This window comes from Phodopus roborovskii, unplaced genomic scaffold, assembly GCF_943737965.1.
Source record: "Phodopus roborovskii unplaced genomic scaffold, PHOROB, whole genome shotgun sequence".
NCBI lineage: Eukaryota > Metazoa > Chordata > Mammalia > Rodentia > Cricetidae > Phodopus > Phodopus roborovskii.
The window spans coordinates 22327885-22355505 of NW_026125059.1; the positions used below are offsets into that span (position 1 = coordinate 22327885).

The 27621-nt window shown below is 48.5% G+C and overlaps 1 protein-coding gene across 3 annotated transcripts in view; it reads right to left on the reverse strand.

The window, feature by feature from the left end:
* Nucleotides 1–320: 320 nt before the first annotated feature.
* The window catches only part of Mmp24 (matrix metallopeptidase 24), a 40550-nt gene continuing 13249 nt past the window's right edge, over nt 321–27621 (reverse strand). For 2 of the 3 annotated variants that reach the window (XM_051188334.1, XM_051188337.1), the window contains exons 2-9: nt 24649–24797; nt 19239–19355; nt 17909–18213; nt 9480–9641; nt 7055–7269; nt 5221–5359; nt 3257–3523; nt 321–1740 (exon numbers count right to left, since the gene is read on the reverse strand). In XM_051188334.1, coding sequence (XP_051044291.1) covers nt 1403–1740; nt 3257–3523; nt 5221–5359; nt 7055–7269; nt 9480–9641; nt 17909–18213; nt 19239–19355; nt 24649–24797 — 1692 coding nt within the window. In that variant the 3' untranslated portion in view covers nt 321–1402. Of the gene's footprint in view, nt 1741–3239; nt 3524–5220; nt 5360–7054; nt 7270–9479; nt 9642–17908; nt 18214–19238; nt 19356–24648; nt 24798–27621 lie in introns of all 3 variants that reach the window. The other variant, XM_051188344.1, reaches the window with a different exon arrangement.

Genomic DNA, 27621 nt, shown 5'->3' on the forward strand with positions numbered 1-27621 from the left:
GTTGGTATTGGCGACCCACTAGCACCCTGAAGGTTGCCTCTTACTGCTTTTGGACTTCGGCAGAAAGCCAGTGAGCATCACTGAACCCATTGGTCTTGCCTAATGACAAGCATGGCTGCCAGACTGGAGCAAGTCAAGCTCAAACCTGGGAACTCCTGTCAGATGTGAAGAAGAATCAAGTTAAAAAACAAAACAAAAAGAAAAGTGGGGGGGGGGAGGGAGTGAGCAGGGTAGGAAGAAGGGCCCAGTGAGCTGGGCTGCCCCGGTTAAGACTGGAGCCCAAACACCACACCATCTCCAGGCCAAGAGATTGAGTCACCGGGGATGCGCATGGAGTATTTAAAAGGCTGCCCTGGTCCTTTACTCTGAGGCTATGACAATGGTGGCTCTAGAGCCATCTCTGCTTCACATAACTAGTCAGGCTGAGCCCCCACGCCACAAAAGACGGGCTGGAGCAGGGTGGGGGACAACATTCATGGAAGGGGAGTAGAGGATGGCCACAAACTTGGGTCTGCCTCCAGAACCAGGGTCAGCTCCTGCCCAGCTGTTGAGCCTCCTGAACAGGACCCCTGCTAGTATCAGGGCCTGCTAGAGTGGCCTTTGCAGCACCGTGGTCCTTAATACCTGGGGAAGGGCCATCACACTGGCCACATCACCAAGACAGTCACCTCTAATTGACCTAAAGCCTCAAGTAGCCTTTGCAAAATGGGACTTTAAAACAGTAGTGACAGGACATTTAAATATTCACGACATGACAGCAGGGTCCTTGTGAGACCCAGCTGGGCCACAGCCTTGCCTGCAGCATGTGACCCTAAATCCTGGGTCTCAGGGGAGACCTGACAAGTGGATCAGGTTTCCTGAGGAGTCTGCTATTGGCTAGCAGGGGAACCCAGGCTTTTGCCCACTGTGTTGGCAGCAGGGGCACGGCAGCCTTGGAGGATAGTGGGGTAAGGGTGAGGGGACATCTGACCAGCAGGTGTTGGCAGAGGGGACTGGGATTGGTGGCATCTCGGGGAAGGGGGGCGGTGAGAGCTAGTGCTGGCTTGCCTCAGAGGGCTGGGTCTCAGCCAGGCCTGGAGCTTCGGTACCTTGCAGTGACCTCAGGGGCACCTCCTGGCATGATCCTTGCCTCCTGACAGGGCCTGGCCTATTCCCTTGAGAGTGGTGTACCCAGACCAGAAGGCTGACAACTGGGTGCCAGCTACCCAACCTGGGGCACAGCCACCATCACTCCCTGCCCCCGCACTCAGCCTAGACCAATGCACCCACCACTTCAGCTACACACGAACCTGGCCTAGGGCCCTGCTGGCCTCGGTGGGCAGTGGCTAGAGCTGCCCCTCAGACCCTGGTGAGGAAGGGCCTGGCTGGCCAGACTGGGTAGACAGAGAGGTCTCTGGGCTGCTCATACCCACTCCTGGACTGGCCGCTTATAGTAGGTGACGGGCTGAGGACCCGCCTTGTTTTTGAACTGGAAGATAGTATAGAGCAGCACCAGGAGGCAGAGGGACAGGGTGCAGGGGACAACCACAGCCACGGCATTCACGGAGCCTGGCACATCATCGATGGTCACCATGATGTCCACATCATCCTGGGGCAGCCTCCGCTCCTTCCGCCGCTCTACCTCCTTCTGCTTGCAGCCCATCCAGTCACGCAGGATGTTGCGTGGGTAGCCTGGCTCCACACTCAGTTTCTGGTTGTCAAACTTCCAGTAGTCCCGGCCTTTGTAGAAGTAGGTGTAATCTGCAGAAATGGGAAGGACTCAGTACCACCACTCCCAGACGCCCCCTAGCACCTACTCTGGAGTGACATGGACTTAGGGTGATGTGCCAGTGTGCAAGAGAGAAGCTCCAAGTGGCAGGGTAGGTGGAGGGAGTGGCTTGCTGGAACGGAGGAAGCTGGGTGAACGCAGTGTCCCACTGATTGCACAGTAACTAACACAGCAGAGACGGGTCCCCAGGACACGGAGCAGCATCCCACCTGTTGGTTTAAAGGTGCTAGGAAACCACTAAGGGATTTTTGAGTAGACCTAGCAAATGCTTTAATTTATACTGCCTGGGCTGGATGATCCTTAGTCTGGAAACAGCTCTGTCACTCTGTGCCCCCAGGCTTCCTATACGGGTCAGATCAAGCCTCAGTTTAAGGGTTGTGCAGTGCAATCTCCACTGCTCTAGTGCCTCAGTCTAACTCTTGCCCCAAGCCAATGGGAACTGAGTAAAATTTCATGTCAGTGGCAGACACCATGGCTCCACAATTACAGATATATTTTGGGGGTGTGGGGAGGGTTTGACATATACCACTTTGTAACACAGATACAAGTTCTTAGGACATTCTAGTGGCTTTGATGGCTGGGAGGAAAGGAGGCAGGCAGCAGGCCAGGAAACTCCAATAACTCCCTAGGCATCTCCCTGAAGGCTCCAAGCAACAGCCTTAGCAACCCAGCCAGTCGACAGACAGCAAAGCAGCTCATTGAGACTCTCTTCATTGGCTGGCTCCCCAGGACTTTCATTGGTCAAAGTCTTTGATGTCACCTGTCTCTGAGGCTTGCTTTGTTGTGATGTTATTTTCTGTCACTGCACTGAGAACTGTGCAAGGCTCACTGTTTTTGTCCTGAACCCCTGCCACACAAACTGGCTCTCAGTAATTACCATGCAGCGAATGACAGTAGTCACCTTACACAACTGAAACACTAATGAGATGATAAGACAGCTACAACTTTCACATGGCATAGACCATGTGGTAGGCATTATGCTAAGTGCTCTCTGTAACTTACTTATCAATCTTTTATCACACAGCCCGCAGGTAAGTGCTGTGATCATTCCCACTTCACGGATAGCAGAATGAGAAAAGCTCGATGGCTTGCCCAAACGTAGGAGTCGTAGATGGGGTCTGTGAACCCAGTCAGCCCTGTTCGGGTGTCAGTATTTTTAGCCAAAGCAATAGGCAGTCATGGGTGTTTGACTCTGGTAAAGCCTGAGCCTCCTTTGAGAAGTTTCTACTCTGGCAGGGAGACAGGCTGGGAGCTGCCTGATGGCACATGGTGAGTGATTGCCAGCCTAGCCATCAAACCCTGTGAAAAAGCACCTTTGAACTACCCCTATCCATCACTGCAAGTTAATTGACTATGTGCACATGGTCCATTTGGGGCAGTTGTCTGTTATCAAGTTACATTACTGAATTCTGGATACCCAGAACATATGTGTGGGCCCTGAGAACTGCTAAAATTAACTCCCCATTCCCACCTCAGCTTGGCCCTTACATCCTTCCTTGCTGATGAAGGCCCCTTGTGGAGCCTGCGGGATGCCCTTCCACACGGTGATAGGCTTGGGGTAGCCAGGGTCTGTGGCTCGCCGCTCCTCGCTGTAGCGCCAGTACCGTTCACCTTTGAAAAAGTAGGTTTTGCCCACAGGTTCCCAGCGCAGAGCTGTATCGATTCCTTCACGGGGCAGGCAGCTGCCCAACTCTCCCAAGCTGTGGGGGTACCCAGGTTCCACTGTGACCTCTTTGAACACCCAGTACTTGTCACCTACAGGAAGAGTACAGAGTCAGCCTTCAGGAGCCGCCCAGCCCCCTGCCCAGCAAATTTGAGGAGTGGGAAGCCAATTGTAGATTTTTGGGAATGTGCATCATGCTACACAGGCTCTCTGTCCCACTGTCCTGGTTTTGTTGTTCCTTTTCGAGACACAGTCTTTATTTTTATCCTTGGCTAGCCTGGAATGAATTATGTCGATCAGGCTGGCCTCAGACTTCAGCGAGTCTCGTGCCCCTGCCTCCCAAGTGCTGGGATTATAGGTGTAGCCACCATACTTGCCTAACCGCTTGTCTTGGCCCTCTTTCATTTTTGATGATCACACCTGTTATGTCATTCACTACTACTTCCTACAGCTGGGCTCAGGTAGGGCGTGTATGTTCTACCACAACAACGCAGAACCTCAGCATAAGGAGTTAGCGCCGGTGGAAGTCTCCATAGGCGAGCAGCCTCAGGATGGAGGAAGCTGCAGGTGCTAGTTTGTGCACACACTGGCCAACTGTTCATAGACATTCTCACCTGGGCCACAATAAGGCTTTACCAGTTCTAAGCCTGACCCATATGGGGAAGGTTGACAGTTTCCCATCGGTCCTAGTTCCTGGGTCCTTGACATGGCACATCTACTTGACAATACACATCTACTCAGGACTTCAGCCACTCTGTACACATCCACTCAGGGCTCTCTAAGAGCCTCACTCTCCCTATCTGCTCTATACACACCTAACTCTGAGGATATAGCTCCAGACACATTGGACCTAAGCCCCACCCCGTCATATCCTATGAGCTACCATGGTCCCTGGCTACTCAAAATTGGGTTTTCGGAACTGACCATCCTACCAGAATGGCTTCTTTTTCATCAGCTGTCTTTCTCCCAGTGTCCCTAAGAAGCGCTGGCATCACTTCTGAGCCTCTTCCCTTCCTTCTCAGTACTCCACACTCATGAGACCCTGAGTCTTCTCACAGTGTCCCCCGTTCTCTAGCTGTGCTGACCCCCTCTGGCTTGAGCCTCATGGGCATCGTTGTCCTCTGAGTTACCCTCCCTGCCTCCCTGCATGCCACTTTCCCCATGGTTCTGTGCTACTCAGAAACCTGCAGTGAGTTCCCAGCCTTGGCCTGACAGCCATAACTCTTCAGTAATTGCTCTCATAGGACCCTTCTAGCTCTCCAAGGTGAGGCCTCTGTGACTGTAAGGTGAGTTTCTGAGCCCTTGGACTGGCTTCCGCACTCCACTACATTCAGCCACGTTGTTCAGTTTCCTGTGTGCTTGCCTTGCATTTCACTATCTGTATCTTATCCAGCTTAGGTAAGGCCAAGTCAAGATTCCAATGTGAAACAGCTCACAAGTGGGCTAGCCCAGGCTGGGCATGTTAGCTACGCCCCTCCCCCCAATCTGTCCTGTGTGGCCAGCTGTCTGGACTCTTACAGAACTTTAAGAATGACCTTCCGGCAAGTGCTGGATGGGCATCTTTGTCCTACCCTGTACACAATGTGCATGGATTTTTTTTTTAAAACCTGTTAATGTCGGTACTTTCTTGACTTGGTTTTCCCAGATGACCTACTTCCTACCTGTGGGGATCTGACCTTTCAGAGGTCAGTGTCCATCTATGGAGGGCATCTGCTGCCTACCCCACCTCTTCTGGCTTAGAAGGGAAAAAGGGAAGCCTCAAAAAGGGCATAGAAGTGCCCCATGTTACCTTTGAAGAAGACAAATCTTCCATCAGCCCTTTCATAGGCTGCATCTATGCGGGCAGGCAGGCCCTTCCAGAACTGCTCAATCTGCATGGGGTAGCCCTCCTGCACCCGATTATTGCGCAGGCGCCAGAACCAGCGATCCTGGAGGGGGGGTGGCGAGAAAGGTAGGTGGCAAGTTTTACCTCTGAATTCAGTGATCTCAGCCCCAGGGCTCAGGCCCAGCAACCCAACACCAAGCCTGGGGCTCAGCCTCACAACCTCCCATTGAGCTGGTCCATCTGCTGCTTCCAACTCTTAGAAGACAGGATGTAACTTCATTTAAACCTCCTGCTGTCCAAGGACTATGAGACATGCAGCAGATGGGTGTGGGAGAGGTGTGGAAAAGCTAGAAAGGCGACTACTGCCAAGGCCTGGAGTGGCCACGGGAGGGCAGCAGAAAGTCATTGATACATATCAGTTGGGCGGGATTCGGTCTGTGGGAGCCAGTGTGGGAGCCAGGGAAGGATAAAATCCACTCTTGCCTGTGAACACTTGATTGGGAGGCTCAAGGAAATACGAGTACTGCAGTAGGAATATGGCTCACAGAAGATAGTACAGACATACATAAAATTCACTTATGTATATGGGTGTGTGCCTGAATGTATTCATGTATGTGTGTGCATGAGCCTGCAGGCATCAAAAGAGGATACTGGATTCTCTGGAGCTAAAGTCAGAGGCAGTTGTGGACCAGCATGTGTATACTGGGAACTGAACACAAGTCCTCTGCAAGAGCAGTGAGTGCTCTTAACCACTGAGGTGTCCATCGCCCCAGCATTTTTCAGGTGTTTCACAAAGCACTTTCAGATCCAGTTTGTAAAATACTTTATGCTGACTTGCACAACTCTGTCAAGTCAATCTGACACACACAGTCTTAAGGAAGGCCAAAGGCCATGCCTATAGACAGGCACTCAGTGAGAGGCAGAACTGGACGTGGCTTGGGGAGACCTTAGGAAGGAGGACAGACGGGGTAGCCTTCCTCTGCCACCCAGTGTCATGGAAACCCATTGTCCAGCCACCACTTGGTGAAGAAAGTGTACCAGCAGACAGCTTTCAGTTCTTTTGTGATGGCTTCAGCTTCATTTTGCATCCAATATGGAATGACTCTGATGGACCATTCTAGCACCAGAACTTCCCATGAGAGACTGAGTTGGCACAAGGTCTGTGTCTCCTCACCTTCTTCCTCTGTCCTGACTGGCTTCCTGCCCCTCCTACACACATCTGTTGATCCTAAAGGTCCTTAACTAGGAATCTCTCATCCCAGACTCTATCTCAGAGTCTGTTTACCCAAGGACCTAGCCTGCCATGCATCATTCTCAGACAGTCCTTGGCTCATGTAACAGGCTCAGGACAAGGAACATGATAAAGCCTGACTAGTCCCTGTCACTCATGCTCTGGCAGGAGTTGTAGACTCTGCCAACCCTGACCAGGGCCCGCTCTGCATCTTCCTAGCCATTAATCTTCACATGTCCTTTGTCAGAGGAATGACTACCCCAGGTTGGATAGCTGAAATCTGGAGAAGGAAGGTGACTTATCCAAGGTCATAGACCAAAAGCCAGCTCCAGCATTTTCTTGAGCACTGATTGGCTTCTTGGAAGCTGTCAGCTCATCAGTCTTTCCTTGTCACCTTGTCAACCAAGCTGATTGACCCATCAGTACCAGAAAGAGACTATGTGTCCTGGACACTAGACCAGCTCCTGTCCAGGCCCCGCAGCAGCCTAGAGAAGATAGAACAGAAGCCCGCCCAGCTCCATTGTGGAGGAAGGTACACCCTGGGTGGCACTGATCCACCAACCTTACCTTAAACACAAACATCTCGCCCCGGAAGAGAGCCACTGTGTTGAAGTTGCCATCACAGATGTTGGGCTTGGCACCTGGAGTGGATGGTCGGTCCCCCAGAGGTGGCCGAGGGGGCCTGGGCTGCCTTTCATGTTTCCTCTCAGATGGTGAGTGGATCCTGCGGACCGGGAGTGTAGGGAGGGGCCTTGTGGGCTCCAGGGGTTCAGCTGGGGGTCCTGGAGAGAGGGGCTACGTCTTAGAGAGGGCCCAGCTCTTTCCTGCTGTCATCTACCATTGTCCCATCACTACATAGGCAGTTCCAGGTCAAGTCTGTCCCTTCAGACTTCCTGTCCCCTCTTCCTGACTTAACTCCTCAGTCTTGGAGAAAATAGATGGGAACAGCCATTAGATAGGGACTTTCACTTCCCCATCCCTAAGGCTGGCATCTTTCCCTCTTTAAAAGAAACTTGTCCTTCCTGAGGGCCAGTGTCCCACACCCTCCTTTGCTGCCCTCCTTCACACAGGCTGAACTCTAATCTCTAACCACTTTCATTCTTCAGCCAACTTCAATAGAGCATCAGCTCCATTTTCCACCCAAACTGCTTGCCAAGTTCACCAGTGACCTCTGTTTTCGGAAACCAACAGTTATCAACTTTGTTGATGGAGTGAATCATCTTGGTATGCAGGTTGTGACTCAGAGGGCCTGGGCTGGAGCCAGAGACAGTATGTATGTCTTCAAGGTCTCAGGTGAAGTTCATGTCACTGGCCTGAGGCCCATACATTAGACAGCAAGGATCTGGAAACACTTGCCTTGAACCATGTTCCTCCTTTCCCAGAGCCCTGCTCTTGGTTTGTCTGCTTTTTGGGGCCTCTCTATTAGCCTCCATTGTTAGAGGAGTCCTCCATGCTCCAAAGACTGTGTACCTTAAGGGGCTCTTTTCTTCCTTCCCTTTGTCAAACCTCTTAGCTTGGGCAGCTCATGCGGATCACCTAGGGGAGTTCTACAACGCCAGTTCTTCAGGGAGCTCCCAGATGGGCTCACTCAGGTAAGGGCTGGGTGTCAGTGGTTTTGTTTGTTTGTCTGTTTGTTTTATGAGCATCCTAAGCTGATTGCCAAGGGCAAGCCAGTTGAGAGTCACTGTTCCAAGGGCTCATCTGGGTGCCTGGCTTTCAAGACCCCCAGAGCTGTTCTCTGACATGCTGTGGTGACTGAAATGTCCCATATCTACAGTAGTTATAGTTGCCTCTGGCTACATGCACACATGGCTATTGAGGACTGGAAGTTTAACTATGATACCTTTCAATTTGCAATTGATATACTAGTTATTTGTAACCAGTAACTATGTACTGTACACTGAAGACCTCAAGTGAATATCCCAGCCTTGGTCTGTGGGCTGCAGACTGAGAAATCCTTTTACTCCACAATTAAAAATAGCAGAGCGCCCCCCTTTTAAAGATAGGATCTCATGTCCCTCTGGCTGGCCTCAAATACCTTTTGTAGCAAAGGGGGTGAATCTGAACTTCAGATCCTCTTGACTCTACCTCTGGAAGGTTGGGGTTACAGGTGTATGCTACCATGCCTGGCTCATGTGGTTCTGTAGATCAAATGTAGGGCTTCATGTATGTATGCTAGGTGAGCACTCTACCAGCTGAGCCACACCCATAGCAAAGTCAGAACTCATGGTATTAGGCTGACCTGTTCCTCCCTTCCCTCGTCCCCAATCTGATCTGTCAGCAGATCCTGCCCATTCCACCTTTGAAATAACTTCTGATACTTGCTACCCACCCTGCCCCCTGCTGCTTCACCATGGGCTGTGATCCAGGGTCCTGATTGCTGTACCTCCTCCAGAGGGGGCCCCAACTCCTGCGCTGTGTTGACCATCGTTGCTCCAATGAACTGGTCACCCATTTTAACCAACCTGACTAGACCCTCCATGCCGGTGGGCCTTGTACATGGCAGGGTTTCATGTCTTAGGAGGGCAGAAATCTAGCTTCTCATTCCCCCTAAGATCACATATAATACTTATTATCATTATTCAGGCAGATGTGTGACTTTCCTAGGTTAGAGGCATCCTGGAGTGTGCCTGGTCCCCATTTGGTAAAGGGGAGTCACGGAGAACGGGAGGTGACAGGAAGGTGGGTGAGAAAGGGTAGAAAAGAGGGAATGAGTGGGCCTCACCTCAATTTGCCTTTCCCATCACAGCTCAGATTCCCTCCCTTAGGTTTCCTAGTGTGCTGGGGGACCTCATCAAAGTCAGCACAGGGACACAGCAGCAATGCTAACAATGGCAAAGTTCCTGACCCCACACCCACCACAACACACACTCACATTAACAACAGTGGCCCCCATGCTCGCCACAGCACATGCTCACATTAACAATAGTCTTTCACACACACACACACACACACACACACACACACACACACACACACAAACTACACACACCGTAAATCTTCTGGATACCCTGGAGGTCATCCTGGGGCAGTTTGAAGTTGTGCGTCTCCATGTATTGGTAGAAGGGTGCCATGATGGCACTTGGGTCATTAGAGTGCTCCAGTCCCAATGCATGGCCCAGTTCATGCACAGCCACCAGGAAGAGGTCATTGCCTGTAGAGAGGGGCATAGAGGTACCCAGGGCACCCACTTAGTATTAATCAGTTCATTACTCAGCATAACAAACACTTAGCATATCCCCTACTTCTGCCCCTGACCTTCTGTTGGACACTGGGGACATAGAGAAATCAAACACAACCTTTTGCCTATGTACCTGGTACAGAGGGGTACATGCAGCAATTGCAAAGGCTGTACAGTATCCAGGCCCTCGGGTACAAAGACTGAGAACTTTTTCAAGGTACCTTTGGGACTTGCATAGCCCAGTGAACAGTCTCCCAAGACCTCTTTTAGTTTTTGATTGAGAGTTCTTGAACTTGAAACCATCCTGCCTCGGCTGGGGCTACATGTCTGTGTTACTAAATCCCATTTGGATTGGAGGAAGGTGTTCAGGAAGGACACCACCCATGAGACTTAAGCTGAGCCTTGAAAGGTAAAGCATTGGTCTGCAGAATTCAGGGTTAGGGAGGAAGAGGGTGGAGTGCCATTCCTGGCAGAGGTACCGCTATAAACCAGGTCCAGGGACAAGCAGTTCATTCCACTTGGCTCTAGAACAAAGCATGAAGGGAGGGCCAGAGAGAGATGAGGTCAGCCAGGCCGGCAGGCAGGGCTCTGTGATGCCTTACAAAGTAATTTGGATCAGTTTCTTGGCCATTGGGGGTGTGTGCAGGGATATCAGGAAAGGAGGGGGCATGATGAAGTCACCCTGGTTACCACTGGAGAGAGGATCAGAGGCAAAGGAGCCCAGAGGCAGGTAGATCAGTGGGGTCAGTTCAGAAGGTGGGATGCAGGTGCTGGGGTGCTGGTGGGCCATGGCAACACAAGACAAAGTCCTTGGGGTGGCTGGTGTGAACAGGGCTCAGTGTGGGGCAGCTTGGTGTGAATAGGGCAGGCGGGGGGGGGGGCACAGCAGGACCCTAGTCCTGGAACTACTGACCAAAATCTAGTGTGGAGTCAAGGACAGGTCGAGATCTGCTGCTGAAAGAGGGACACGGGACCCTGAACATGAAACAGGGGCAGCGAGGTGTGGCAGTTGTGAGCACCCTGAGATGGGATAGGTCACCTCCACTCCACACCTGCAAGCTCAATGTCCTTATTCGTAGAAAGGACAAGCTGGCCCCAACTCATCAGTTGGGAGAAGACTGAATAACTAACAGGTGTTAGATGCATGGCATAGAAGCCGGGCGGTAGTGGTGCACGCCTTTAATCCCAGCACTGGGGAGGCAGAGGCAGGTGGATCTCTGTGAGTTTGAGACCCAGCCTGATCTATAAAAGCTAGTTCCAGGACAGCCCACCAAAGCCACAGAGAAACCCTGTCTCAAAAACCAAAAAAAAAAAAAAAAAAAAAAAAAAAAATTGCATGGTACCAGGGGTGGTGGTTGCTCTGTTGCTATAACAGAAAAGACATGAGCTAGGCCAGAATTAGCTAAAAAGGTTGGTGGGGCTTCAGCAACCAGATTTTCTTAAAGCTAGCTCCCTTCAATTTCCATTTTAATCTGTGGGTAGGTCAAGGCCTGAATTTGTATATATCAAGTAACTGTAGTATTGGGAAAGAAATTGGCCAAGCAGTTGGGCAGGGCATTGTATCTGGCTCCTCTCTGCACAGTTATAGACTCCTACTTACACCTCTGGCATTTGTTTACCCCTGAGACCTACCTCTTATCTCCCAATACTAGGCATGTCTCAGTACCTTTCTGCCACCTCACAGTCCAGGGAGGCCACCAGAGGTGAGGAACCTTACTGCCCACTCTGAGTCTAGTATCCCTTGGCAGAGTTGTCCTACCCCAGCCCATCAAGGCCCTGGGAGAGTTGGATGAGGATGAGAGTTGTCTGGCCTTTTGAATCAAGTCTTGGGGAAAGAGGAGAATTCTACATGTCTGGCTCTCCACTGATACCAACATGTCATCCATGAAGCCACCTTTGAGCAATGGAGAGGAAAGGGGGCTGGGCAAGATCATTGCAAGGTTGGCCAAAAGCCTGGGCTGGCCTTCTGCTGAGAAAGGCAGGCTGACAGGAGAAAGCCAGGTTGCCCCCAGCTCCTTCCTCAGGTCCTGGTCCCTTCAGCAGCAGGGAAGCAATGAGCTCATCTTTTAGCTTCACTCCAAAGGTGGCTGCTGGAGCCGGCAGAAGGCAGTTCAGCTTCCTGCAGCCTGTCCTGGCTCTGCTCCTAGCCTGCTGCTCTACCTGAACAAGCTGTTCAGGAACTCTCTCCTGACCAGGTCTCTCCTTGGGACCATCCACAGGGACCTCAGCAGGAGGACAGGGAGCCCCTGAGCACCCTCAGCCATTGCCCTTGGCTTGTGCCCATTCTGTAAACAGTGAACTCCTTGAAGCAAAGAGGCCTGTAAGTTTCTTCCCAGGACTAAAAGGCAAAGAAGCACCGAGAAGCCAGCATCCTACTGCACAGAACCTGGAGAACTTGAGGAGAGGAGGGGAGGGGAGGGCAGCCACACTGAACTTGTAAGGGAACAGAGGGACAAAGTAAGGGCCAGCTATGGAAAAGAGCCCAGTGCCTCACGAAGAGGAAGTTCTTAGGGTCTTCACTCCCCCAAAGGGTGGGAGGTAGGAGCAGAGTGATCAGATCATGGTTTCTGCAGCTCTGCCATGCCCTAGTGGCGTGGCATTTTAAGAGCCCTTTCTCTGCAGTGAAGAGAATAATGGCTGCCGTCCTAAGAACAGGGACAAGGATTAATGAGTCAAGAGAAACAAACTGCCACACCAGGGCCTGGTACAGATGGATCATTACTCATTACCACTGTGTGAGAGGACCAGCATCTCCAAGTGTGTGTGTTCCAGAAGTCTCTGGGCCCTGTAGCATGAAAGTCTGCTTGGCTTCTCCAGTGGACCTGGCCTCTTTTAGGATGAACTTTCCTTGTTGCAGATTCCTGTTCTCATGATTCCAATAGCACCCACCCCAAGACATTTCAGCTTTGCGTGCTCATCAGCAATGGCCCCTACAGTACCCTCCTTTCTTTAAAGTTCACCCCAGTGCTCATCTCCCCGGAAACCAGCCTGGCTCTCCCAGCTGGCTGAGCATGTCGCCTTCTCCATCCTGCCAGCATCTTAGTATCAGTCAGCTTTAGGTGCTGACCACTGTTCAACCTTCATTCATTACAGCCATGAGTGTGTATTCCACCTCAAGACTGAGCTTCTTGGGGGCAGTAGTCCTAGAAAAAAAAAAATGGCTCAGCTGCCTGAGTTTGACACAGTAAGGAGACAGCACCCAGGAGGGAACAATGCCCAAACTACTCTAGTGTTCCATGTACTGTCCCTGGATCCCCTGCTGCAGACCCTTTGGGGGACTGTTAGAGATATGGTATCTCACCTTCACATCTGGCTCTGCTGCCTTCCAGCTGTGTGACTTTTTCAGTACCTCACCTAGGTCCCCTGTGGAGGATGAGTTAGTAAGCTAAGTGGAAAGGCTCTGTTCTGTGAAGCATGGTATGGTCATGAAAGCTCTTCCTGGCTTGTCACCTTCCTCTAGAAAGGAACCCTGGGCTGGGTCCCTCCTGGCAGAGCCAAGTGGGTATCTGCTGACTTCACTGGTTGACTCATTTGAAAGAAATGGGGACAAAGTTTAATGAAAATGGTGTGAGGGGCTAGCGGCTAGCTTGCCCCTTTGTACACTTCAGTGGAGTAGGGAATGAGAACCATATGTACAATTCAGTGGCAGTCTGGGGAGCTGTGTGTGTGTGTGTGTGTGTGTGTGTGTGTGTGTGTGTGTGTTTGTATTTATGTGAGCATCTATAAGTGTGTGAGGGTATGTGGAGGTCAGAAGTCAACTTGGCATTGTTGCATTTTGTGTTTTGGGACAGGTTCTCTCCTTGGAGCTGGAGCTTCCTTACTAGGCTAGGCTGTGTAGCTAGTAAGCCCCAGGCATCTGCCTGATTCTGCCTCTCCAGTGCTGGGCTTGCAAGCATATGACACCATGACTGGCTTTATTGCATGAGTTCTGGGAGTCAAACTCAGGCCTCTATGCTTGAACACTTTAACAGAGCTCTGGGCATTAGATTTTTAAGAAGTTGTTAACCTTGTTGAGTTTGATAATGATTTTGTGGTTATATTAAAATTCAGTCTTTGTTAGAGGGACATGCTAAAGTAGTCATATCTAAAATGCTATAATACCTGGGTCTTTCTTTCTTTAAAATACATCAGCCATGGGGCTAAAGAGAGAGCTCAGTGGTTAAGAGCACTTGTTGCTCGTATAGAGGACACCCACATGACAGCCCACAACCATCTGTGACTCCATAAGATCTGACACCCTCTTCCGGCCTCCAAGGATACTGCTTGTGGTACACTCATGTAGGCAAAACACTCATACACATAAAATAAAGATAAAACAAAACAAAATCTCAGTGGAAAACAAATTAAAAGTGGAAGAGTTAGGCACAGTAGGAACAACAGTGTTGGCCACTGGAGCAGAGGACAGTGATCCTCCTTAGGCTCCCTCCTCTAGAGAGTTTGCAAATGTTCAATAATGAAAGAAAGCCAGAAATCAGATGAAAGTCCCAGGAGAACCTGCTTGATGGGGGATGGCCTTCTGTATATATGTTTCTCTTATTGGTTGAAGAATAAGACACTATTTGGTCAATAGGGGCAGGAGGATAGGTGGGGCTAAGAGATGAGGAGAATTCTAGGAAAGGTAGGCAGAGAGGGCACCACAGGAGACACCATGTAGAGACCAGGAGGATTGGACATGCCAGGAGTTCTCTGGTAAGATAAGGCCATGTAGAAATACATAGATTAGTAATTATGGGTTAATAATTAAGACAGAGCTAGCTAGTAAGAAGCCCTAGCCATCAGCCAACAGTTTTTATAATTAATATAGCGTCTGAGTGCTTATTTGGGGCTGAAGGGCAGTGGGACTTGGCGGGACATGAAAATACCAGCTATACCTGCTCCCTCCCTCACTGAGTCGATGTGGAAATCAAATGACACACCATCCAAGTGCTCAATAAATTGTGGTTCCTTTCCTCCTGCTGTAACCCATCTTGGGATGGTGCTCACCAGCTTACCCCCACCAGCCAGGGATCTACTACTGTACTTGTAAGTGGTACCCGGTTCATCTTTGGCTTTTCAGAGCATCGTCCCGACTCCTGTCCAGAGAAGACATTAGTTCTCTTGGAACTGGAGGTTGTTCATTAAAGACGGGGTAATCAGGTGGGAGGGGTGTTTCAATGGTGTCCATTTACAGGCTCAAGGGCCTTCCCACATGCCACACACACTAGTTCTTAGGACTGGAGGCTGAACCTAGTAAGCTCCTCAAAAGCAGGGAGTGGGCATGACTGTGGAGACCCTGGGGCTTGGCAGAAAGGGAGGCAAGGGCATTTCTTCTTAGCACCTCCATAGGAAAATAACCCTTTGAAAATTCAATTTTGAACTGGGCAGTGGTGGCATACACTTTTAATTCCAGCACTTGGGAGGTAGAGGCAGGTGGATATATGTGAGTTTGAGGCTAACCTGGTCTACAGAGTGAGTGCCAGGAGAGCCAGGGTTACAGAGAAACCCTGTCTCAACACCCCTCCCACAAAGAAAATTCAGGTGTGTTTACCAGAACTAAAACTAAAACCCTTTTAGTTAATGGTGCCTGGCACATTACAGGCCTGAAAATGATAAATTACTTCTCCCTGACTCCTTATCAGTCGTCAGTCACTTGTTGGCACTACTCCAAAAATAAGAATAAGATAAAGGGTACACAAAGGGCCAGGAAAGTTATGCAGGACGTAAGAGAGATGACGCCAAGCCAGAGGAAATGGAGCTTCGCAGGAAACAGAACAAAAATCTGAAGAGGGAAGAAGCAAAGGAATTAACTGTCTCCTAACTGCCTGGGTGGTACCTTGGCCAAACCTCCTCCTAGGGACCAGTATTGGAGAGATGCTGAGAGGAGGGAGCCCCAATTCACATGGTGGTCTGGAGTGTCTTCAAGGGAGAAGCCCATCTACCTACACCGACATGGCTTCTGGAGGAAGGGACTGACAAGAGTCTGCTTATGCCCATAAGCTGTGCCAAGGCGGAGCAGGTGTTCTCTGTTTCCCAAACTTGATCCAGCCTAAGGATGGGGACCTCCAGGGACAGGAATCATGTTTCTAAAGAGACCTGGTGGTTCTCGTGATCAGGCTGGGTAGGGAAACTTCGAGGACAGAGATGTCTCTTAAGACTGGACTCTGCGTTCTTAAGTTTCTAGGTGGTTCTCATAGGCCCTGTGGTTTGAGATCCATGGAAGCTCAGTGTTCAGTTGGGACTTTCACCTCACTCCTGCTTGATCTGGGAAGCCCCATTCCTGACTCTCTCTCTCCAAACCCTGCCTTCTCAGAGAATCTCCAACAAAGAAAAGGCACCCAAAAACCAGTTCAGCCTTCTTGGTGACTATTGCAACTTCCTCCCCTGTTGCCACCAGCAGCCCAACTCGCAGCTTAAACCTTCAACTTTTGACCATACTTGGACACAAACCCAACTTGTGGCAGACAAGTGCCTAAAAGCTATATAATCTCCCTGCTTTAGTTTGGGTATGTGACTTCTCTGGCCTTGGTCTCTGGGACTAGATAATCCACCCAGAAGCTGCTTTGCTCAAATAAACCTGCTGTTGTACTTTTTCAATTCAGCTTGATCTGACTTAACTGTGTTGGTGGAGAAACCTATTGGGGGTACAGAAAACCTATTACTCAGCATGGTAGCTGAGGGTATGGGCTCCAGGTTATAATATCCAAATTCAAAGCCTTGTTTAACTACTTACTAACTCTGGGGCCTTAGATAGCATAATGTTTCTCTATGATTTTGTTTGCCTATCTGTAAAATGGGGATGATAATACCTACTTATGGCATGATGTGTGGAAGGTACTCGGTATGGACCTTAGAACCTTAACATCTATTAATTACTATCTACTATGATCTGAAGGCTGACTCTTGTTGCATTTTCTTGGTATATGTGCTACAGCCTTCAGTAGAGTCTGCCTTATGCCAGGGTTATTTATATAGTCACCCGACTCTGGGTTTCAGAGGGCAGACTCTGCCTACTCCCTTAATTAAATATTCACATACCCCTTGGTCTTTGCAGGATTTACACCATGTCACACCAACATTGGAAGAGACCTTAGAGATTACTTAATCTGTCACTCATCTCCACTTCCTGGATACTGGGGATTACAGGTATGTACCACCACTCCTTGCTTATGCTGGGATTGAACCCAGGACTTTATGAATGCTAGGCAAACATTCTACCAATTGAGCTACATCCTTAGCCCTTTCATAGGGTAATGTTGAACTTGGATTTGAGCCCTAGCATTGCCACCTACCAGTTATACATTTGAGTCCCGAGCTCTTCATCTTAGAAAATGGACATAACGGTTGGCATGACAGCTCAGTGGATAAAGACACTTGCTACCAAGGCTGATGACCCAAGTTCAAGTCCTACGTCCCACCTGGTGGAGAGAAAGGACTCCCACAAGTTGTCCTCTGAACTCTCTATGGTACACACTCACCCCACAAATAATAATTAACTAAATAAGTCTAATAAATAGATTATTGGACCAGTAAGATGGCTCTAGGTAAAGAAGTTCTGCCACCAAGAATGACCACCTGAGTCTGATTCCTGAGATTCACCTACACAGTGGGAGGAGAAAATTGACTTCCCCAAGTTGTCTTCTGATCTCCACATGAGAGCTGTGCACATGCACACTGACACACATAAAGACATACAAATAAACGAATGTAATACAAAAAATTTAAATGGGCACAAAATTGTGTCCATTCCCATTTGTTAAGCAAGTGTCTTAGCTCATATGGATGAGCTCTTTAATGATGAGCGGCTACCCTGCCTGATACTGACTGCTGCTCTGCGGATATCTGCAGAATCACAGTAGTACAGGGCAAGTTACCTGAGGATGCTAGAAAGGTTGGGCCATGACCTAGAGTAACTTTGGGACCAGAACCCATCAGGTCTCCAGTTCTATTTTAAAGCCTTCTAACCTCTTTCTTCAGCCTCTGACATACCATTTTCTTGTTCATGGTTCAATCCTGCCTGATTGGACCAACTTCTAGGTGGTCTCACCCATCTTTATGTCCCTGGTCCTGGTGGATCAGGGTCAAGTGTTGAATGTTAACAGAGATCACAGTTCTCACTTTCTGGAGTCCTTAGTTTTTAAACAAGAAGTTCTGGAAAGTAGTTCTCTCCTTAATGGTGCTTTCAAGTGTATCCTTGGTACATCTTTCCCTGACAACTAAACATCCCAGCACTGGCTCCCTCGCCCATCTTCTCATGCCCTTACCATCATGGTTGGCATTGCCTAGTGTCCAGGGCTCATCTGAATCGAAGTGAGTGTCTCCTCCAATCCCTGGGCCAGGAAAGTAGGCATGGGCAAGAAATCCTCCTTCCCCATCAAATGGGGAGCTGTCACCATGGAAACCAGAAGCAAAGAAGATCATGATGTCTGCCTCCTTCCGGTCACTTTTGATCTCATGGTACGGCACCTCTTCAAAAGTCAGAGGAGTTACCTTCTGCCACACATCAAAAGCCTGACGAATAGCTTTCCGTGTGTCCAGCTCACCCACCTTCGGGGTATAGTTGTGAATGCTGGTGAAAGAGAGAAGGATCATTAGAAAAAAAGACAGAATCAGAGACCAGTGGCTCTGAAAGGGATGTCAGAGCCAGCATGGTCCAGTGGTCTGCACATTGCAAGTCCTAGAATTCTACTGAGATGCTGTGGGGGCTGAAGACCAGGCTAAATAGGGAGGACGTCCCCCACCCCCATCAGAATAGCTTTGTTTTCATCAGAGGTTTTATCCCTGACAAGGCTTGTGTTGCATAAGGGATTCCATCCAATGTGCAGTAAAAAACTGATAGGTAGACTCCTTTAAATTTAACTCTTTCTCTCCTGATACAGAAAATATATACATTTGTAAAAGTCACAAACATACTCAAATAGTCCAGAGGCCTTTAAGTGAAAAAGAACTAGCTATTGCTGGTCTGTCAGCAGCTGGGGTAGGTGCCAAGCGCAGCGCATTGGAGCCTTTCCTAGCCTGGTCCCTGCCCAAGCCTCTGTGAGCCCTGGTGTCTGGCTCTGCTGTGCTGGGTTTCACGATCCTTGTGTCAGCCACTGTGGGGCTTGGAGACAGAATCTGCTCTGCCCTGGCTTTCCCATGTCTCCATCCCATACTCCCCTTCAGAAACAGCGGAGACTCTGCACTGAGCATCTTGGGTGAAGTCTGACAGGCTGAAATTGGGAATCCAGCAGAGGCAGGGCAGTTTTTAAGCATGAACAGTGAGCTCTGCCTCGGGTCTTTATACAGCAGAATCCTACAAACAATCCATACCCAGTGTCCAGTAACTAAAAACTGTAGGTGTCTAGACAGAACACAGCTAATTCCCAAAGGACCAGGCAAGCCAGCAAACCTGAAGCCAGAGTCACTCATGGAGGTCACAAGGAAGACAGGGTCACAGGCTCTCAGCACTGGTCCTGATGTCCACATGCCTGGCCTTTGTCCTAACTCCCCCAACCTCACCCCGAGACACCTGCCACGTGAACCTCAGAAACTTGGGCGGGAAAAACAGAGTGATCTGGGGATCAAAAGCAGGGAGCATGCAAGGGGCTGCAGCACCTGTACGTGATATGCTTCTGTCTCCACTTCTGTCCAGTCAGGGCATAGCGCTTGTTCCTCCGCCTCCTGCTCAAGTGGGGATGATCAGGGACACCACACCGAGGCTTCTTCATCCACCTGGGCAGAGAGAAGGCACACACACACACACACACACACACACACACACACACACACACACACACACACACACACATAGGTATTGTGGTCACTGAACACTCTGGGAAGGCATTGTCCAGTCTACAACTCTAGTCAGAATGGCAGTGCACATTCTCAGCTTAGATTCTGGGACCTTCACTCTGCATGCCCTCAGGAGGAATTTGATAGATGGATTGATTCATTAATTCATTCTCTCCCGAGGAGAAACACTTGAGTGTAAGAAACACTTAAGACCCTGGAGTCAGGAGACACCTGTAAGTTCTAGTTCTACCAAGTGAGGATCCCAGGCAAGGGATGAAATCAACACGAACCCCAGTTTGCTTAGCAGCACCATAACTGCAATAAAATTCTAATCCCCAGCTCAGTCTACAGTGCTCCACATGGTCTAGTCCTTGCCCATGTATCCAGCAGCTTGTTACCCTTCTGTAGTCAGCAAGACTGTCAGCCACAGTGGTGGTTACCACAGTGGTGTCTTACTGTTCTGTATGGTAACCATCCCTGCTCTAGAGTCTTTGCCTTTGCTCTCTGTTTTGCTTGTAGTCCTTTGTCTTCATGTAGTTTGTTTCTTCACTTCATTCCAGTCTCTCCCCTTCAGAGAGAGCTTCCCTGATGAACTGATCTAAAACAATGAGATCCCAACACAGCTTAACTTGCTTAATGTTTCCTTCCAGCAGTTCTCACTCCCCGAAGTTTACTCTTTATTTTCCTCACCATATTCTGAGCTGGACGAGGATAGGGGAGTTGCCTGTATCCCCAGGGCTGGCACTGCCTCACATCGAAGGGGGTCAATAATGATTTTTTAACTGACGATGGACGGATGAAATAAATTAATGAATCAGAACTCTTCAACACTACAACAGAAGAGCATGACAGACAGTAAATGCCTTTCACTACAGGTGTTTAAGAAGTGGCTCAAGGATCTGGAGAGATGGCTCAGAAGTTATAAGCACTGACTGCTCTTCTAGAGGACCTGGGTTCAGTTCCCAGCACCCATATGGCAGCTCACAACTGTCTGTAGCTCTAGCTCCAGGGGACTCAACACTCTCACATAGACACATGTAGGTAAAACACCAATGCACATTAAACAAACAATCAAACAAACAAACAAACAAAAAGACGTGGCTCAATACCCAGGTATCCTGTAAAAACAGGACTTAGGAGGCTGAGGCAAGAAGATCAAAAGTTTCAGGCCAGCCTAGTCTGTCTACACAGTGATTTCTGGGCCAGCCTAGTCTACACAGCGAGAACCTGACTCAAAGGAAAAGAAATCTCTGAGCAGATACAGGATGTAAAATGTAACTCTGTATCCCTTATTACATTATATTGTGGTTTTAGATACTGATTTGTTGCTTCTAATCGTAGCAGATTCTTTGAGGAACCATATTACATTTGTCATTGTGGCCCAAAGCTAGTCTAGTGCTTGGAACTCAGTAAATCTTGATACACTTGTTTATTGTCAGGTAAAGGCACACCAGGGAACAAGCCTGGGACATCACTGGGGCCCAGGTAGGAGATTTTAAAAGCCACAACTGACTAGGGCCAGACCACCCTGTATTTTATGATTTGCACTGGCCCTAACAACCGACCTGCTGAACTATAGCTTGGCATCACAGGAAGGGAAAATGTCTGACCTCACTCACAGCTGTTAAAGGCAGTTGCCATTGGCAATGGAGAAAAGAAGACGGCCGTGTGAACCATATATGAAAAGCCCCTAGAGGGAATGAACTAGGCCTTACTCATCTTGCTGTGCTCCACTCAGAGAGTGACCTACACTCACAGCAGTAATGGATTGCCATGACAGCAACAGCACACATCCATGTAAACATTTGCAGTTCCCACACATTCGTGTTCTCTTAGAGTTCTTTGATATGGGATGGGATCTTGTTAGGTAGCCCAGGCTAGCTTCAAACTCATGATCCTTCTGCCTTCATCGCCCACGTGTTAGGCTTACAAGCAGACACAGTTACACCTGGACTGCTTTTAGAATTTTTATTTTATTTATTTATTTGTTTTGGTTTTTCAAGACAGGGTTTCTCTGTGGCTTTGGAGCCTGTCTTGGAACTAGCTCTTGTAGACCAGGCTATCTCAAACTCACAGAGATCTGCCTGCCTCTGCCTCCTGAGTGCTGGGATTAAAGGTGTGCATCACCACTGCCTGACAGAATTTTTATTTTAAAAATTTAACTATTCCTTTATTACTTTTTCATGTACATGATGTATTGAGGAGTGCTGTGTGTGATGGCAAATATGGAACCCAGAGGATGGTACATGGGACATGGTCTCTTCCACCTTGACATGGGTTCCAGGGCTCGAACTCGGGTCGTCAGGATTGCGTGGGTGAACTGGGTCACTGGGAACACAGAAGTCAGTGAGGCAGGGCTGCAACTTCACTAACTTGGAGGACTATAAATGCAGTTTAGTTAGCACAAAGTTGAGTTAGAGGAGCTATGTGAAGGAATAAATGTGTGACACTTCCCAAGGTAAGCACTCAAAAATCGTACTTGAAATTGTGAATCAAGCTTCCTTTTTACCCATATGCCCTGGAGAAAGAAGCAAGAGCCATCCCTGCTACTGCAAGGCTGAGCCAGACCCGAGAGCCCAATGGCAGGGGCTGAGCGCAGAGTCACAGAGCTAAGGCGGAGCCCTCTGAATCCCACCCATCCCACTCCAGGCTTGGGCTCAGTGTGAACAGCCTTTTCCTTCCTGTGTGTCCTGAATACTGCTCCGGTCTCCCTAAAAGAGGTGCGGGCAGACGTGCGGTCAGGCAATGTTACCTCTTTCCTCAGCTGCTTCCCTGTGTCTTCTCTTTTCCCATCCACCTGCTGTGGTCTGAACCCTGTCCAGCAGGCCTGGGGCTTTCTGGAACAGAGTAAAATTCAAGGCCAGGTGGTGCCTCAGCAGAGACATCAGTGCTCCTGGCCCAGGATGCACTGCCTTGAAGCCTGCACAAATGCCTCAAAATAACACCGGCTTGAGAAGGAGGCTAGGAGCTATGAGGCACTCACCAGAAAGGCCCCAGACCAAAGATGCTGCTCACAGCCTCCCAGGAGCCCTCGGATGTGCTGCCTCCAAATTTCACAATATCACAGTAAGAGACGGAAGGACCGGGGAATGTTTGGATAGAATTACGGATCACCAACTTTTGAGAGTTTTGCAGCTTGGAATAACGGACTCAGGATTTGATAGCCAAACCCAGCACTCTGAATCCCCCAGAGATAATTCCATCCCAGAGTAACTTGTCTGAGGGATGAACTGATTTTCAAGCCACAATTGTGTGCATTTCCCATTCTGCCTTCTGCCAGTTCTCCCGTGTCCTCAACCAGCCCTGCCATCTGCTTCTGCCCTCACGTGGGCTCCCGTCTCTCCCTTTGGAACTTCATCTCTCTTTCTATGCCTTCCAGAATGTCTCTGCTGAAACAGCTCGAGTGGCTTTCATAGAGATTTTCTTTTTAGTTTGAATTTTTCTTATTATTATTCATATTTATTGTTATTGTTAGTGTGTATGTGTCCACACATGTCACTCTTAGGAGACTTTTTTTCCCCCCTTCCAATGTGGAATCTAGTAATTGAATGGAGGTTGTTAGGTTGTATGGCAAGCACTTTTGCCTGCTGGGCCATCTTATCAGCCTGTGGCTGTTAAAAAAAACAAAAAGCAAAACAAAGCAGGCTAGGAATAATAAAGCAAGATACCTTTAATCCCAGTACTTGGGAGGCAGGAGAATTTCTGTGAGTTCAAGGCCAGCCTGGTCTACATCATGAGTTTGGGGACAGCCTGGGCTATGTAGGTAGATCTTGTCTCAATCAAAGCAAAACCAAACCAAATGTTATCAAGCTACTCTCATCTTTTAAAATCGCTATTTATTTCTATTTTAAATATGTGTTCCATTTTTATGGGTATGTATGTGTCTGAGTGTATGTTTGTGCAGCAGGGGCATGCAGGGGGCCTTGGAAGTCAGAAGAAGGTATCAGACCCCAGAATTGGGGTCATAGAAGGTTATGAGCCACCATGTGGGTGCTGGGAATTGAACCTGGGTCTTATGCAAAAGTAGTAAGTACTCTTAAATGCTGAGCCATTTCTCCAGGCCCTTACGTGTGTGTGTGTGTGTGTGTGTGTGTGTGTGTGTGTCTGTCTGTCTGTATGTATGTATGTATGCATACACACATGCATTAGAACATCGGGAACAACTCTGTGAAGCTGGTTTTCTCCTTCTGCCTTTACATGGATTCTGGGGAATCTAACAAATGGCTGGACCTTTACCCAGTGAGCTACTTTGCTGGCACAACTTCTCCCATGAGAAACAAATAAAAATGTATCCTTTTCAACCCACCACCTATTTCTTCTTCTTGCTTTTGTTCTCAGGCTTCTCAAAAGTTTTCCCCTTCCTGCCATCCCAGCTGCTCCTGTCTCTTCTCCTCATCATCTCTGACTGTTTCCCCCATTCCCCTGAGCTTACCCACAACCTCCGGATTCCTAAGCCCAGCAATGCCTTTCAGCCACCTTTCTGTTGGACCACTCAGCAGCTAACCCAGCTGGCGGCCCATCTCCACTGCTGTGACATCACTTCCCCTCGGTCTTCTCCACCTCCCTGGCCACTCCTTCCAGGCTGGCTTTGGACCCTCTCCTTTCTAGCCTCTTTGCACTGTCCCTGAGTGATGAGAAGTATTCTCATGGCTGGATTTTTGTTACTGCCTCCTCAGCATCTATCTCCCTGGGGTTGGTGTATTTCTGAGCCCTAGGACGGCATGGCCAGATGACTGTGTTTTTCACAAAACAGCTGAGTAGGAGGCTGGGGCTAAGCACAGTGCCTGGCACATACAGGCACCCAGCAGGTGTTTGGTAAATGGGAAAAGGAGGGCAAGAACTGCCAACCTGTGATAGCTCCACAGTTCTCTGTGTCAAGTGAACCATGCACACACGTCTTTGGGTACCCCAGAGGATGACTGAGAGAGCTCTTAGTTATTGGAACATGCTAAGACTACAGAGACCTATAACCCACTCCCTCACTGTACTGACAAGGAACGGGCCTAGAAGAGTTAAGCGACGTATCCCCAATTACACAGCATAAAGTTAATATCAGAGAGAAGTGGGGGTGGGGAGCAGCAGTGGCGTGGAGAATGAACCGGAACAGGAACCATGAAAGGGCACTCTTTGGTATTATCTCCTAAGGAGGCAGTAGCATGGGCATAGGATGGCCATGACAAATGTGAACACAGTCCAGGAAGTTCAAAGGCACAATGCCCTATACAAATCTTACTCGATCGTTGTCTGATCCAACACACCGGTGACTGGGATCCCGTAAAACTGCTGCATAGTGGAGACTGCTGACTGTAAGGCCTTCCCTGAATGCAACGCAGATGCCCGTGACTCATACGGAAGCAGATAGCCATAGGATTTTAACCAGTTCTGAAAGACATGTGAGAGAAAATGTTGCATTATGCTGGAGGAGGCTCCATCTAAGGACAGATTTGCCCTTAAACGCAGGGATCATTTTACCTGAAGTACTTAGGACCCACACTCTGATTGCTCCCTCCTCCATTCCACCCTGAGACATGGTCACATTAATCTCCAGAACAGGAAACTCTGATGGATTCGCTCTCATTGGATATCTACTGGCTACAGAGTGACTCTAACTTAGTATTCAGAGCTTTCCCCTGACCTTTTCATTCATGCATTTGATGCTTCCCACTGACTCAAGCCTAACATGTAAGAGCACAGGAACAGCTAATTCACAGAGGTAGAATAGCCCGTGGAAACCTTCCCTCCTAAAACACATTGTGCCCAAAGTCAATCTGATATAGCGTCACACTGCACCATATCTGTTGGCAAGAGAATATATATATATATATATATATATATATATATATATATATAAATTCACGCACAATCTTCATTGCTAAACCATCTTCCCACAAAGAAATCCATTATAAACAATTATAAATAAGCAAAGCAACATATTCTATATATATAAATAATAAATGCATAGAAAAATCTATTATGTAAGAGAATTTCTTGCCTTTCAGAAACACACATTGAAGGCTTACATAAGAATGTGTGGTATCTGCAACTGGTGCTTAATGGGCTCCAAAATAAATGCACAAATATATTTTGAGAGAGAGAAAGAGATAGCTAGATGAAGTAAATGCAGTAAAATGCTAACAGCTGGGGAGTCAGGCAAAGGGCTGTCGGTTCTTCGTCCTGGTCTTGTCAACTTCTTGAAAGTCTTAGTTGATGTCAACAGTGTGTGCGTGTGCAGATGCGTATGCTATGCATGTGTGTGTGTGTGCACATACACACGCTGGGGATTGAACCCATGGCTTCTTGTATCCATCTACAGCTTCAGCTCCCTCCAAAATTAAACAACAACAATAAAAATCAACCTAGCTGAATACCTCTTGGTTATAGAGTATCACAGAGGACTTCTTTTATGCTTTTCTGTTTTCCATGTTTTTGTTTTTCATGGAGTCATTTTCTAAAAAGGGAAAAAATGGCTGAGGATGTGACTCGGTGTTTGGGCTCTTAACTAGTGAGCACAAAGACCCTGGGTTCAATCTCAAACACTACAAATTAAAAAGGAGAGAGAGTGAAAGGGGCAAGAGACTAAAAGGGGTTTGAGTGAAGGTCAAGTGAGCAGTGAGATGGCAAGACAGCAAGGTAAAGGAGCCTACCCCACCCCAAAGGTGAGAGGGCGTGGGAACCCAAAGAAACGACAGCACCGAGGGTCCCTGTGCCGTCTACTGGAAAATGAGTGGAACTTCTACATTCTTAATGTGTCAGGAACACCCCCAATGCCAGGCTCGCAGCCACAAAACCCAACTCTCTGCCCACCTTCAGAAGGTCATCGTGAGTTCTGATGAGTGAGTGTAGGGAGGCACCTTGGGAAATGGTACTACCCCTTGTCAGGTACACCTACACCAGGCCGGCTTTGGACTTTATGTAGTCAATGATGACTATGAACTTTTTCATCCTCCTCCCTCCAACGTGTGCTAGGATTGCAGGCATGCCCGGTTTTATTGGGTACTAGGGATCAAACCCACAGCTTCATGCGTGCTGGGCAAGCACTCTACCAACTGAGCCCAAGAGCCTTTGGGTTTTGTTTCTATACAGCTTCATTGTGTCTGTGTCCCTTATTGTACGTCAATCAAACCACTTTTAGAAGGTAGCTGCCAGAAAACTATAAGTAAATTACTCTTTACTTTTCACCAAAGATGTCTATAACATCTTCACTGCCTTGTGATAAAACGGATTAAAAGCCAAATTGCCAGAATAATAAATAGTCTTGGAACATCCGCAAGAGTGACAACTTTATTCCTCTCATGCTGGTGTCTAAAACATGTTTTGCCTTCAGAATGACGCTGTAGAGTGTCAATACTCATAGTCCCCCAACACCGATTCTCTTTTATGCCTCTGCACATACGCTTCTCTCTGCCGAGTACTCTTAGTTTGGCAAAAACCTTTCATATTTTAATGTTCAATCCATAAATTACTACCCCTGGAAGACTTCCCAGGCTAAGTGAGTTCTCTTTCCTCCGTGCTCACTAAACCCCCATTGCAGATATGATGGAGCCCCAACCACTGCATATCATCATCTACCAGACTCTAAGCTCTTTGTGGGAAGGCTCCCTCCATCTTTATATATCCAGTACCTGGGACAGGGTTGGACATGCTTTAGTTATTCATTATGTCCATTCGACAGACATTGAACATGCTAGGCACTGCATAAGGTTTTGGGGGTAGAGTGATGACGAAGGAGGTCACAAACTGACCTGTGATAGACACAGCATCCTAGAACAGATATGGAGGGGATTCTGTCGGGGAAAAGGGAGCTGTCTTGTCCACAGGAGGCAGAAGGATAAAAAGAAAGGAGAGGTCATGGAAGACATCCGGGTGGAGACAAAATTTGAATTATCCAGCAGATATGGGTGCTACAGTCTGGGAAATGTGTAAAAATGACTAGAACTTTGGGTGAGAGTAGGTGAGGAGGTTGGAAGGAGGGAGGTAGCGCATAGTGATCTATTCTCAAAGTGTCAAATAACAAAGAATCACTTAGGACTGGAGGCTTGGCCCAGGACCAGCCATAAAGCTCAACACTGTTAGGTACAAATGTCAGGGAAGTGGCCAAGTCACTTAGCCATTCACCTGCCTTAACATCTATTCCCAGGTTAAATCAAGCACTAAATCTCTGTGCTGTATTCTCTCTGCTAAGGGGCATGGATCAGAGACTAGTGAA